The sequence below is a fragment of the Anas acuta genome, chromosome 3 (assembly GCF_963932015.1).
Source record: "Anas acuta chromosome 3, bAnaAcu1.1, whole genome shotgun sequence".
In the NCBI taxonomy this organism is placed as follows: Eukaryota; Metazoa; Chordata; class Aves; order Anseriformes; family Anatidae; genus Anas; species Anas acuta.
In genome coordinates, this window is record NC_088981.1 from 19,528,615 (window position 1) to 19,544,637 (window position 16,023).

Genomic DNA, 16,023 nt, shown 5'->3' on the forward strand with positions numbered 1-16,023 from the left:
TCTCATTTGGCATTACCGATTGATGTAGTTGGTGCTATTATTATGTAGCTCCATAATATCCTCTGCAGTCAGCTGTAAATTGTTAAATAACACTTTTTTGGCAGTCCTCTAAAGATAGTCAGTTTCTGTTTGCATTGATATTCATTCCAAGGATCCTGTATTATCAGTCCATAAAATAAAATTCATTCAAGTAATGTTAAAATTATGTCATAAGCAAAGAAGAAAAGCAGATGGATTGAAAGTTATAGTGGCAAAAGGTTATTATTATCTCATCCTCTTAGATCTCAAAATGACAGTCCCAGCTGGATGGCCTAACTCCGTACATGGAAGCAGAACCCTTGTAGCAATCAGATACAGTGACACCAACATTTTCGGCAGGTCTGAGATCTTTCTCTCATATGCAGGGTTGAATGCTTGACATATACTTGCTAACCAGAAAATCTCTATTATACATGGAGATGAAACAAGATGCTCATCTAGAGCTATCATGGGAGGCCCTTAAAAATATTGGTAGACTGAGTTACTCACAAATCAATCCTATAGCTATTCTGCCATCTAAGCACACAAAGGGACTGTGACCCAGGAGCACAGGGACTGAGCAGGACTTGGCATAAAGAAAGGCTTATTAGGATAGCTGAGAAAAGTCCATTCAACCAAGACTCTAGTGCAGAGTAACTAGATATCAAATCTGGCAGGCAGTATTCCTTTTTTCTCCTTTTTTTTTTTTTCTTCTAATGTTTAAAAATACTCCAAACTTAACTATGCAACTCAGTTTTAATTTAATTTTAATTTTAAATCTTGTCATCCCTGATCCCTCTGCTTGCTGAAGACTTTGCTGAAGGATATTATCTGGCCTTATGGACACATGCCAGTTGAGCTAGGACTGATTTACTCAAATAAACAGATGTGCAAGGCAGCCATGTTTATCCTTCTTGTCAAACGCTTGCTGCCAAAGCCACTTTGTGAAATAGCAATTCACAAAACACTCTAAGGAATTCCTATTAGCTACTAGAGTTCATTAAAAATTTCTGCCTGTGGAGCAAACACCAGAGTAATGATTGACCCATCATGTTCTCATGTGAGAGGGAATATTTTAAATTAGCAAAGCTCATTCTTTTTTACTTAAATTATCCCAGAATCTATATAAACATGTATACTTCTTGCTAAGTACACGTATTTATTCATTTCTCAAACTGCTGCTCTCTTTTAGTAATTGGTACATAAAAAAAAAAAAAACAAAAACAAACAAAAAAAACAAACACTGTTATTCTGTTACAAATCATTAAATACTATCTTACTAAGATGAGTTTCATTTGATGCCTTTCAGGTGTGTTACCACACACACTATATATGAAGTGTTATCCTTTTAAAGGTTCTCTAAGCCTGAAAGAACATGAAAATACTTTTCAAAAAATTACTAGCATTAACAGTAATTTTTACACAAATATTGATGATCCTTCTTCAGTGTTTAGATGTGTTCATTTTTGCTCCTGAAATCATGTTTGTTCAGATAGCTATCTAGCCACTGTTTTGCTTCTCCTGTCCTTAAAGATAAAAATTTTTAACAAATGACATGTGTTAATTACGATGAGTGAAGGGATAAGCCTGTAGTTCATAGTTATATTTGATTAATTCATTAACTGCAGATTTGTATAGCTTGTTGCTACTACAAAAAGTACCAAAGCTTATTAACATCTTCAGTCAGGACCCTTTTAACTGTTGATGTTCACACCAAGGATCCACTGTGTATGGAAATAATTAGCTTTTACGTCACTTTTTAATTGCATTTTTACTGTACCTGTCTCATTATTTTCAGTGCTCACATCAGGATGCCAGTAATAACAGAAGGACAGTTTGGCAGCTACATGGACAAGAAAGGAATGCCTTCACCACCATACTCATATTATTCTCTCTGATGGGTGAAGCTGGAGTACATTCTTTTGTTAATGGACGTACATCTCTACAGATCATGTGCTATGTGCTCTGTAAGTTGATGTTTGTTTTTAGATTTCAAATATGAATAGAGTTAAGGATCACACCCTACTGAAAAGAGAAAGGAAAAGACTGACGATTTTGGCAGCTTGGGAATGCTCAAGCAGTATAGGCCTGTTACTGCAATAGGCAGCAGTAAGACATAGGGTCCCCCCTGGCAGTAGACAAAAGACTGAATTCTCAGCTTTTCTGAAATATTACACAGAAAAACCTTTTAAAATTATTTATGCACTCAGAAAGTGTAAATCCATTCAAGTCTGATTACAAATACGAGGGTAAGGATACCACCCACGGCATTTTATTAGATATTGTTATAATAATTAAGATATGTAACATTGAAGCAGAACAATGGATAGCAACTACAAACAAGAAGTACAGATCTGATGCAAAGTTTATTTAGGGTAATAGAAATCTTTTCTCATCTTCATTAGGCTTAATATCAAGTCCATAGGAGCCCATGAATGTGCATGTACACATGTCCCTTGTAGTGAAAAGGTCATTTGCTCTTTCAGAGATTCCCAAGATAGCTCTGAGCAAGTTGGTTTATTTACACAGAGCAATGTTTTGCACAGATACTAACTTGGATCCTAACTAGAGCACACACATTAGTACAACACTTTGCCCAGATAATTAGCACTGCTTTTCTGACATAACTGCGTTACTTAGCTGGACCAAATTTAGCCAATGTTTCCTGTAGAGTCTCTGCACCCCTCTCTGCACAGTGAAAACACACTCCTTTATTCCTATAGTTCTATTACTGAATTTTTTTTTTATTTTTTTTTTATTTTTTGGAGGGGGAGTGAATTACTGAATACTGTTTTTTAAAGGGGGAGGGGGAAGGGGTTATATTTTTGGTGATCTCTTATGTAGATAAGAAAAAACAATAACAAATTCCTCCTTTTCTGCAGTGCCTTACAATAGCAAGTTGATGCTGCCAAATGCCATCCATGAATCCATATGAAATATTAATAAACAACACAAGACACACCTTCAAATTATTAATTTATTTTTTTTTTTAAATGAAAGGCCTAGTTTTGCTTTCACTTCATACTCCTGGATTCAAGGAAATCGTAAAGGGGCAATTAGACATATTGTGTCTTCTACACAACTGAGGTGTTTTTACCCTGCTACACAGCTGAGCTCCACCACAACCATTGTCTCACTCCCCTTTCTCAAAGGGAACGGGGGAGAAAATACAGCGGAAAGGACTCAAGGCTTAAGATAAGGACAGGGAGATCACTCAACTATTATCATCATGGGCAAAACAGATTCACATAGGGAGATTAATACCATTTACTGCCTATTATTAACAGACTAGAACAGTAAGAAACTAAAAGCAAACTAAAAACACCTTACCCCCATCCACCATCTTCTATGTCCTCCCCATGAGTGGTGCAGGGGAACAGGGAATGGGGGCTGCAGTCAATCCCTGACTCTTTGTCTCCACTGCTCCTTCATGGTCACTTTCTGCCCTGGCTCCATGTGGGGTCCCTCCCATGGGATGCCGTCCTTCCTGAACTGAGCCTGTGGGGGCTGCCCACAGCTAGCAGCTCTTCAAGTGCTGCTCCCACACGGCTCCGTCACACGGGGTCCATCCCCCCAGGAGCAAACTGCTCCAGCACGGGTCCCCCATGTGTGGGTGGCAGCTCCCCCCAGACCCCCTGCTCCTGCGGGGGCTCCTCTCCACGGGCTGCAGCTCCGGCCCGGGGCCTGCTCCTGCAGGGGCTCTCCATGGGCCGCAGCCTCCTCCAGGCCACATCCACCTGCTCTACCAGGGGCTCCTCCACAGGCTGCAGCATGGAGATCTGCTGATGTGGGACCCATGAGCTGCAGGGGGACAGCCTGTTCTACCAGGGGCCTCTCCATAGGCCACAGGGGAACTGCTATTCCCTGCCTGGAGTACCTCCTACCCTGCTGCATTGCACTTGGGGACTGCAAGGTTGGTTCTCACTCCTTTCCTCTCCCAGCTGCTGTGGCACAGCATTTTTTTCCCTTTCTTAGATCTGCTCTCACATAGGTCCAACCAGTGTTGCTCATTGGCTCAGCTCTGGACAGGAGTGGCTCCCTTTTGGGGCCAGCTGGAGCTGGCTCTTATATGACACTGGGCATCTTCTGGGCTCTGCTCCAAAGGCCACCCGAGAGGCCCCCTGCTACCAAAACCTTGCCACATAAATGCAATACAACAAGATGCAATAAAAAAACTGAGGAAAATGTCAATCTCCTTTATGAGAACTTCACTAGTGATTTGTCGAATGGAACTATGTACATACATCTTACCTGCTTTCACTGACTAGTCTACCATCCAATTTGGTATGTATAAAACAATATCTACAGGGAAAGATGTTTACATATGTAAATGAACAACAGGGTAAACAAATAGCAAGCATTTCCATTTGTTTGTTTGTTTTCCCAACAGTAATTATAATGCCTCATAGAGTACTATAAAGGCAAGAGAAGTTATCTGTCTTAATGGACTATCAACTCTCAGGAACAGGACAGAGTTCTCCATTTAGTAGGAGAGAAGGAGAAGTATTGGTAGGAGAATTTGGTAGCTTCAAATCCAGCTGTTTCCAAGAGGATATGTCCCAATAACAAAATGCACCATACCAATTAAAGGGAGCGCAACTTGTTGGCACCTCCCAGAGGGAAGCATAATATAGGTTTGCAGTGGTATTATCATCCCTAGTGGGGACTGTCATCATTACAAGTCAGAACTGAGCTATACTAGTGGATTAGAAAGATGGTGTCACTTCTGCTCAAGAGAAAAATACAGGACTTCAGCCTCTTTGGCTGAACACAAACAAGTAAAGAACAAAATGATGAAACACTAGCAAAGCACCCTCTTATCCAGAGAGATGCAGTATTGTATTCTTAAAAATGCCCCATGCTGATCAGCTCTTAATACACTTGATTGTTAATTTTTATAGACTATGCTAAGATGGCTTCATTTTACCTACAAAATTTTTGCACCCCTGCAAGCAAACTTGAATGTGCAATTCATTGTGTCAAGAATTTTGTACATTTGCAATAGGTTTGGGGACTGAGATCTTTGTATTTCAGATTTTTTTTTTCATGTGCCAAACAAAAGATATCTGCTTATTGCTCTTGATCTAAATGTTACTTTAACTCTAAGTGACATCTCCACATTTGGTATATCATTAATGGATGACAAATAGCAGCTGACATTGTGGTAAGAGGCTTTCTTTTCAAAACAACTTTACCCCAGTCAGTGTTGCTTCTCTTCACTACTCCAGTAGACTGCTGAATCTAAAGACCACATATACTAGCACAAATACTTGAGCATTACAGCTGGCGTAGAGTGAATGTTGTCCCTGTCCCAGACTAGTGTAAAAGGAACAGGGATATATCAGAAGCTCTGTAAAAATCTGTTACAGATGTTTTAGATTACTGGTGGATACACACAGAACAAACCAGACAAAGCGTCAGGAGGGGAATTTTAATCATCACCCATGAAAATGACTGCCATGTCATATTATGTATGAGTGCTTCAGTTTCCTGTGGACCTTCAAGACTGCTACCTAACCAAGTAGCACCCACTACTAGCCCCTGTCTCTGACTAATAGGTGCAAATAACAAACAGATGAATATCTCTTTGTACTTCCTTGTTGTTGTATGAGTATAGTGGTACTCCATTACATCATAGCACAATTAAGAGTCAGAAATTACTAAAGCTGGTGATGTGTTTAGAGAATACAAAGGCCATTATAGCAAAATGATATTCAATCTATTAGAAACAAAAAAAAGTCAGGAAACCATAAAAATAAGCAGACACTCTCCAAAGCTGAAAGTTACCATAAGTTTGCACAAAGATTGAAAAAGTAAAAAAGGAGAAAAAAAATCTTCTAAAATTAATCTAATACAAAGTCATTCACATGCCAAAAGGTCTATTAAAAAGTCTACCAAGCTAAAAAAACATGAAATAATTAAATTTACCTTTTAGAACAAAAGACTCCCTGTAATTCGCTTGAAAGGTTTCAAAAACACATACATATAGCACAGTATAGCTTTCAAGGGAACTCAAAAGCTAAGGCTGTATTGGCTAGAATAATTTATATTTTGACTTGAACCCCTCAAATAACTCACTTCCTTAATTACTGTCTTGTCTGACAGGGAATCGTGTGAATACATATCGTTTGCCTTAGCCATGGAGCATGTGATGATGCTTTTGACAAATAGGGACACTATTTCATTACATTAAATCTTACTTTCAAACTAAGAGTTTTCTACCTCATTTGTCAATAAAAACCATTACAGACTCTTGCTACACTATTGATCCTACTCCTAAACAGGAACTAATATGAAGATTAACCTGAAAATAGCCATAATTTAAAAATACATCTGACAAATCACAATGGATCTCATTCAGGGCTGCTCATCATTGTCATGTAGCAACCACCCACTTGTAGCTGAATCTAAATAGATTTTCTGTACAGGAGAATTTAGTCATTCAGCCATGGAAAAATTTGAGGAGAAAAAAAAAAATCATTTTAATGACCATTATTTGCCATACAGGGTTTGAGGAATAATAATTTTGCCAAAGGAACCATAGAAAGTACTACCACGTGCTCCACAGGTACGTGAATATTAGAGCAGACAAAGAATCTCCTTTTGCAGTTTACAGTGTGTAAACTGTATGGCATGAAGCTGAGCAAAACTTATTGTTCCTAGTAGGAGGCAAAAATACATACAAAGCTCTATGTATGTGTATGCCCACCCTGTAATTTAGCACAATGGGATTAGATCAGTAGATCTAATAATTTGGTACTGAGATTCTCACATTTACATATGATTTGTGAGATTTACTTGGGATCAGATAGAGCCTCATTCCTTGGGATGAACACCTGCACAATAAATATGAATCAAAGCTTTCTGAAGGGAAGAAACTGGATGCATGTTTGTGATGTGAGGTGGTCCACAGACTGGTTGGAAACCTGATGTCCCCATCCAGATCTGGAGTACATTTGAGAGTTTTCTGAAGCACATATTCTGGTTTAGCTTCCTCTGCAGGGGATTTAGTTTGTACATATTAAAAACCACCTTGAAACTTAACCAATGTGCAGTAAATGAAAACAAACAGGGGATTTGCTTTGAAACTGTACTGTTGCTTCAAACTGAAGTGTTAATCTAAGACAATAAATACTAACCAGTTCATTTCTTCTGAAAGGAGGAATAAAGTTAACAGTCTCACTTGTCAGCAGCTGTCTGACAAAATGTTGCTAGAGATTTTTGCACAGCTGTCCCCACATTAAGCTCAAATATCCTCATATAATTTAAAAATATTTCAAGACGTATCAGAGCCTCATACTCAAAATATTGAAAGAAGCAAAATCTTCACATCCCTTCCTCTGACAACTAAGGTTTACACACTTATTTCTAGAAGAACAATTCTTCCTTATATTACTAGCTTAAAAATAAACATGTACCTTCAACTCTGGATGATAACACTCTTCTCCACAGATATTTTCATGCTTCTTACATTCTAGAGGGATGCACATTCTATTACTTTTGCTGCTCCCTGCTGCTGGGGCACACCTCTTCAATGCTGTACGTAAGAGATCATATCCTAGGATAATGCCATTTGGCTGTCCCGGTGATACCCAGTTGATTTGAAGAGATCTACAATAAGCAGAAAATTAACAGCTGTTAAATTATTTAAAGTATTTATGTTTCTGCAGATAATTACATTAAATGATTAGCATATAGTTGTTCCACATTATATGAGTTCACATGGAGTAAAGTATTTCAAGTATCCAAAATATCCCTCTGGATGGTGAATTTCACAGGTTCTTTAATAACCAAAAGGTGTAAAGTTTGAAAAAAGTATCAATATTTGATAAAACCCTGGGAAAATGAATCACACGCACAATCAAAGCCCTTAAAAATTGTAATCAAAGTCTTTCTTTTTAAAAGAAATCACGTTCATGCTTCTGAAAACTTTTGTATAATGAACTTTTTTCTAGCATTTCAACCATTGGAGTTCAGTGATAGGTGAAAGGATTCAGCATGCTTTCTTGGTGCTGTAGTTAAGGCCTATTGACAAGGCTGGAGGGACCATTCCATCCTCAGACAGGATCCTGGTGGAGAACAGGCAGCTGGGGGACAGAGGACCAACCCCACACTGCAAGCTGTAGCCAGTGCAGCTTGCTCACACTCAGTCACCATTTAGAACAGATTTGCATTCATCTTGCCTTTTCCCTGCTTTTAAAAATTTAAAAATATAATGCAAAAAACACATCTTCCTTTGAAATTTATTCTTCAACATGTAATTAATAGAAAATAAGAATCAATAACAACATCATTAAACAGTATACTTAAATATTTTCATTGACAAAATTAGAAGTAAAAAATGCAAGTGTTTAACATAATTCTGACTTGGTGCAAAGCGTGACTACAGCTGTCCACAAAATACTGTCCGTAAGAATCCTGTTCTTGATTTCAAGTTTGCTATTAGGCCATCATCAGTTTAAGGAAGAAAGTATCTTAAGGGAAAAACTGTGTTAAACTTTAGTAAGCTTGTCACTACTAAAAAATGTGAAGGTGTTGGCTTCAAAATCTCACTTAAAATTACAACATATGTCTCAAAAGAGACATTTGAAACAGAAGTTTGCTCTTTTGTCATGTACACATTTTACATGGAAAACTTAATTTCTTGCACAATCACTCTGGAATGTTGCATAAGATGTTAATTTCTTACTATGAATTTCTTCTTCAGCTAGAGAGGAGGAGATCCCAGTGCTACACGTAGATCAATAGGAGGACTTACAACACTGTATAGCATACGCTCAGACTCCAAATACCTCTTCTTGATCTCCATGTCCCACTTACACAGCCACTGTCAGAATGCCAGTGACATCATAAATTAGCATTAATTTAAAGTGAAAAATGTTACAGTGAAACAGTAGTTGCTGAGATAAACTTTGACATCTTAAGAGAATAAAAATAACTGAACTATTATTTCACTTCCTTGAGATATAAACAGAGGAATACACAGCAAAAAACCTTTGAGAATAGGAGTTAATGTCTCCTATGAAGGAATAACTTCATAGGTGACTTGCAGAGGCAGCATTATTATTCCAAGGTCTTCATTTGAACCATAGATTTAATTCCATATTCCATACATGCCTAGTTTGTATTCACTATGTATTCTAACACATGGACATGAACACACACGTGTGCTCAAATACACCAAATATCTACATTTAAGTTACAGGATTTAACTTAAAAACATAAAAACAGGATACTATATTGTAAAAAAAATAATATATATATATATATATATTATTTATATATATTATATTTATATTTATATTTATATTATATTATATATAATATATATATTATATATTATTATTATATATTATTATTTTATTATTATATATATAATATTTATATTATATTATATATAATATATATAAATATATATATTATATTTTATATATATATAAAATAAAAAATCAGAAAAAAAATAGATAAAAAGAAAAGGAAAAGGAGGGTAGTATTTCAACCTTTATAAATGCTATTGTAACTCTCTCCTGGTCTTTGCACAGTATAGATCACAGGAGCAAAGAAAGCACTTCTAGTTATTTCTTAGAATAATTTGCTTTCTGCAGGTGTCATTCAGACCCCCAAAAGTATATTTTCAAAGCACTGTGCCAGTTTTTTCAGTTTTGCAAGCCATATTACCCCCTAAAATAATTTAAAACTAGAGAATTGATGCAACTATTTGAACTATTGAATTTGCATTATTTTCCCTTTTCTGCAGAACTCAACATGTTTTTTCTTCATTAACAAGCAGTCACTTTATTATTATTCAGGGTATAGATACACATTTGGTGTGGACATGGCTAGTTATCATGTAAAGCTACAGCTGCCCAAGTAAATCATGTGGTATAGAAGTTCACTGCATAGTGCCACCAAAAGGGTAAAACCCTGCATGACCTTTCAATAAAGCCACAACTCTATGTACTCACAGATAAGCAGACTCCTTCACAATTTTATGAATGTTTCAGTTACATGTATACCTTCTGATGTTCACTACAAATTGAGGTGGTTTGAAAGCAACAGAGTAAAAATAACCCATGGCCCAGTTAAATAAAGTAGCAAGGTTTTCATGGGATTGCAGATGTGAATGAGTATCTCAGCTTTTTGATAGCTACTGTCTGAAGAAACAGGTGCAGATTTACAGGGACATGATAGGACCTTCAGCATGCAACCAGCTGTACCATGTATGGTGCTCACAGAAAGCACAGCCTATTCAGGTCATCTTTTATATCCAGTTAACTCTGGATATATCTGATCAGCTTGTCATTGGTTGGCTGGATGTGACTCCCCAACAATCTTTCCCAGCATTTCACGTTTATTCACATAGTTATGAATTCCTTTTTTTAATCTGCACATTCCAGTGATTTTCCCAGTATGGAAAATCAGACTTACTGGTTTTTAGTTCCCCAAATACCTTTGGAGAAATCTGCATTACACTGTCATCTTCCATTCCTGCAGTACCAACACCAAATTAAAAGACATTTTGCATAGCATAGTAGTTTGACACTTTCATATATGAGCTCCTTCAGAACTCCTGATCCAATACTATCATCACAACAGTTTATTACTGTTTTGCCTATTTGTTCTAAAACCTTTCTACTAACATATTAATTTGAGATAGTTCCTCCACTTCATTCACCCATGCACAGCATCTCATACAAAAACCTTCCTAAGCTCCACAGTACTGAACACCAAAGCAAAGAATTCACCAGTGCACACACACACACACCCTGACACACCCTCCCATCCAAAAAAACCAAACAAACAAGAAACAGAAAAAAAACAGAACCTGACTTAAGACTTCCATATTGGGTCCCATACTGTTTTCTATTTGAAGTTTGGCATTAGTTCTAGGACTGTGACCTTTTGTGCCAAGTTTCAGCCTGAAGCTGAATTATTAACTGTAAGGGGTGGAAAAGTAAGGTATTTATAATGGCTCCAGTGATATAACCTTCATTAGAACAGTCTGGATGGAGCTGCTATCAGAAAGACTTCTAGGAAGTTGGTGGGTGAAATTATAATTTATGTCGTGCAGCACCTTGAGGCAAATTTTAAAACAATTATTTGTGAATGCTACAAAGACATTATCCTACAGCATTCTCATCAATAATACAGCCCCCTAAACTGATTCAGAAGAGGAAAAAACACTATGATTCCAATTAAAGACAATAAACTGCATGATCTGCATTGTATCTTGACTATCCCATGAGCCTATACTGTAAAAATGCCTTTTTTTTTTTCCGTCTGGTGACAGATATGTATTAAAATGTCCGCTTGTCTACACAAACTGTTTTTTGTTTTTTTTTTTGGTTTTTTTTTTTTTTTTTTTTTTTTTTTTTTACCAAGCTTTTTCTTTTATGGTGGATAAATAAGCAAAATTCATATTCAGCCCAGCACCTGCTGAAGCTGTCAGCTGTAGTGTTTGTCATATTTCAATCAAAGCTGAAGCCAGCCAGTCATTTTTATACTACACAATCCCTACATACTCGAGGACCAGAATTAATGAATTAGCTATTGATTAAATTCCACTCTAGCAAATCCACCGTGGCAAATAAATGAACTACCCGGGGCACGTGTAGGCCATGGCCAGACATGTCCGGGCAATCGATCAGTAGTTAGTATTCTTTTGGGATATAAGAACAGCTGATGATAATATGACATGTAGGAAAAGGCAGTGTAGAAACAGAGTCTGCTTCTGGCTGAGCAGATTATAAAGTAGGAAGGCATTTTTGATCCTTTTCCATTCATGTGTTATGACATATTTAGTCTATATATAATAGCAGAAACATGCATAAGTGTTTGCAGTACAGACAATACAGACAAAGGCACACATAAGTTAAAGCCAAGGGCAAAAGATGAGATCCTGAATTGAGTTCTTATCATCAAACAAGCTTTGACTATATCTGTATGTGTGAGAGAAAAATAGCAAGCTTAATTTCACCCTTATACAGAGACAAATGCTGAATTCAAGAAAAATGTAGAAATGATAAACAGCAAACAGAAGTCTTTAACAGACTGGAGGAGCAAATCCATTCTGCTGGCCATTTCGGAAGGCTCGGTTGTTAGATTTTTGTTATTTACAAAAAAGATTTATTATTTTTTTTCTACAAAAGAAACACTGCTAATGAGCATACTCCACCAGAAATGTAATAAAATCATATGAACAATAACATATACACAGGAGGCTAACTGTTTTATTGTTGGTGTAATTCTGAAAAAAATGTGTTAGCATGCTTTAGCTTGTCTTTGGAAGATATTAACTCCTAACGAATCACTGTATGTGTTATTTGGCAGCTTCTAAATACTGCAAAACTGTTACTCCTTTTACAATTAAGAACTTTGTCCATGCCTGTGGATTTCATGGATGTGCAGGTTGCAAACAGTGTTTCAAGGAGACAGAGATGTGTATGCCTTTTAAGATAGCTTACTAATTCTTACTGTTGTGGTGGTGACTTTTTTTTTTACCCACAATTACTCTATTTCCATTATCAGCATCACATTGCTCCCTGAGCATTAATCTCCCTCTTCTTAACTGACAGCAAAATGTGATAATTTTCATCCTCTAAACTTCTTTTAACTACTACCTTTTATGCCTTATTTATTATCCCAGCACAGTGATACCTGAATGACTCTATACAATCAAACAAAGGTGAGATTTCTTTAGTTGCTCATTTGGCCAAAAACTCCAAGATCAAATATAATGACCATGCAAAACCTTTAGAAGCTGTACACTGAATTCTTTAATGCACCATATTCAATGCGAGATTGGTCCCCTTTCTGGTCCCCATTCCAGCCACAAATTGATCTGATATATGCCAGCTACCTTTAGCATAGTACCTTGAGCCAATTACGTGAATAATGGGTGCTGCCAGCTGCTTCGGCTCATCTTCTACTGTTGTAATCTGGGTCCCGTTGCTTTTCACACAGGCATACACTGTGCAGGCTTCAATCTGATGAAGAAGAATGTGAATTTCAAATACTAAGATGCAGAAATTATTCAACTCTGCTACTTACTTAGACTTCTCTTTTCACCAAGATTTTTCTTCTTTTCTACTTAACAGATTACGTACAGCTAGGAAAATACCACAACTTTGAGATAAGTATATCTATCAGAGATATACCGTGCCGTATCACATTTCCCCACTCTATTTTCAAAAAAAAAAAAAGTACACACAGCCATCTGATACCTACCGCTATTCTCTATTAAATTATCATCAACAGTGTGTAAGTGAATTTGTTTGTATTTTGTAAGCAGAATCGCATACATAACACTGAAAAAAATGTCCAAGTGTAACAAGATAGGAAATACAATAAGCCACTCTACTTTGATTTTGGTTCATGAGTAATTCACTTCGGTTTCCTACATGTACCACACATTCTGAAATAAAAATAAGGATATTTTTCCTTAAAATCTTCTGTTGCTTCATGTCTATGCTGGAAAATTAGGATAAAGGTAAAAATACAAATAAAAAACATACACTCGTTATTAAAAATCCCATAGAAATAAAAATTTATTCCTTCCAGTTCTTGGGATTAAATGAAGGCAAAGTCAAATAACAAGTGAATGATAGTAACATTGTTTCTCTATTGGTGATGCAGAGGTTATTCCAAATAAAAGAGCACAAAAGAAAAGAAAGGTAATGCAGGAAGATTACCATTGAGACGTACATGCATCCAAGATAATATTGCTTTAGAATATTTGAAAAATATTCTTTTTCAAGAAGAAAAAGAATCAAAAAAAAAACAAAAAAAGCTTTGATTTTTACCTATCGCATTGATGCAAATGTATAAAGACTAAGAAAGTGAAAGAGAAGAATAATTAACATCTCAAGCAACAGAAGGTGGCCATGGTAAATTAATATAGAGGGTCTATAAGTGAGGCAGTACTCTGAATTTGCATTGTTATTGAGAAAAGACAAATGTGTTTCCAAGCAGCATTCAGAAAGTCATATGTGTATTCATGGATGGAGGTTTGCTGTTTCAGAGGGGTTTGAACATAGAAATCTGTTATGGTATGCCTGCCTGTGATGTTTATTTATGGCATGTAGTAACTGGATGCAAATTTTTCAGAGCAGAGTACATATAGTTACTACTAAGTCCTTCTAAAATATAATGCAAACCCATCCTGAACAAAATAGACAAGAATAGTTACAGTTAAATGTCAAACTGCATTTCTTGAGCACATTAATTCAACTTAAGGAAAGATACCATTTTTTTATACTGCATATAATATTTTGTCTTTTATTAGATATCTGTCTATAGAGGCAAAGATAAAGATAGAGAAAGGAAAAAGCAAAGAAAAAATTGTTGTACTTATTAACAGCATAAGAAGTACTGCTATGATTTCAACAGCTCTGCTTTTTCCTCAGAACAATGAGGAGAAAAAAAATGATAAAAGGATGACAAATGCAATATCATTATTTCTTCGTGCTGATATATTATGCATGCCTGATGTTTCTAAAACAATTGCAATTTTCTTTTAATGAGTAGGAGTAGAATCTTTGCTTCTTTGTAATGTATGTTAGGGCTTTGCTAATGTTGTAGCACAGAGCATTTAAGGGAAAGTAAATGGAGTTTTGATGGTTTGAGAAAAAAATAATGGAAATCTGTGTTATGAAAACAGTACGCAGACCTAAAATACCCTGAAAATAAATTTATGCCTTGTATGTATACACACACACAAACAACAGTGCAAATATATGCCATATATGTAAAGAAATTCATATAACAATATTCACCTTGGAAGTACATAAATATTATGTAAAATCAAAGAATGTTACACAACACAGAAAAAATATTCTAACCTGTATATTGTATACAGTGAATGGAGATAAATCTGCTAAAAGAAAGGACCCAGGCTCGTTCATTCCAGTCTTGTACTGCTTATTATTTACATAGATAGAGTACTCTGTGACAACACCATTCGGGTTTGAAGGCGATGTCCAGATGACACATACAGCTGTACTGTTGATGATGACAACCTCTGGAGGGAACATGCCCTCAGGCTCTAGAAATAAAGGAAGAAACTGAATAAACTCCAGCTGTCTCTGCAAAAGCACTTGTTTAACCAAATGCAGATTAGTATTTAGGTTTAGCAAAGGGTTCACTGCTTATCTGCTTTCCTCTGATGAAGTTATCACAGTCTGTAGTCTTCTGTAAATTGGCTTATTATACTCTCAGTTAGAAACCATGAGAGCTGATGGTAAAATGCTTTATACCACCAGCATAGTGTCAATCATCAGTGGTATGTGGCCAGTGAGATATGATGATAAATTATTCACCCATCTGCACTGCCAACATATAAACATTATTTTTATGTCTCCCTCAATCCCAATCTTAAAAGAAAAAAAAAAAAAAAAGAAAGAAAAAAAAAGAAAAAAAAAGGGAGAGAGAGTGAAAAACAAAGCATTTTACTTTTAAAGCAAAACCTGAGACCAAAATACCTTATGTCTATTGGATCGTGACGTTATCAGCCTCATAGCTGAAGCAAGATGAAGCAATATGTGATATTGTCATTATGTAAATGGATTTGAATGTTGATTACTATAGGTAATGATGAAGTCTAACACTTATTTAAAAAAAAAAAAAAAGAAAAAAGAAAAAAGAAACAAACCTTCCTTAGCGTTAAATTACATAATTATCTAAGCATGTCAGAAATAACAAATGCAAAGACCTATTTTTGTCATAAGAACCCATCTTTACCAGTCGAAAAATTGCCCTTACAATCGATTCTATTTTATAAACAAAAGGTGCTGACCTTTGGCATCAGAAAGGAAATGGAAGCCTCACTTAAAGGACTTTGCTAATGACCTGGAACACTTGCTTCTGAGGTAATGATATTATAATGTTTATAATGAGACTTTATAAAGCAAAAAGATTAGAAAGACCATTCTGAACACATTTTAGATTTACTTCTTTTTGTTGTTGTTCTTCTTCACCCCCACTCCTTAACGCACATGCAGTTGCTAA

General features: G+C 36.1%; 1 protein-coding gene across 1 annotated transcript in view; it reads right to left on the reverse strand.

The window, feature by feature from the left end:
• USH2A (usherin) overlaps positions 1-16,023 on the reverse strand; it is a 404,558-nt gene that overhangs the window by 91,064 nt on the left and 297,471 nt on the right. Inside the window, exons 46-48 of the mRNA XM_068675985.1 lie at positions 14,859-15,061; positions 12,892-13,004; positions 7,437-7,629 (exon numbers count right to left, since the gene is read on the reverse strand). Coding sequence (XP_068532086.1) covers positions 7,437-7,629; positions 12,892-13,004; positions 14,859-15,061 — 509 coding nt within the window. The remainder of the gene's footprint in view (positions 1-7,436; positions 7,630-12,891; positions 13,005-14,858; positions 15,062-16,023) is intronic.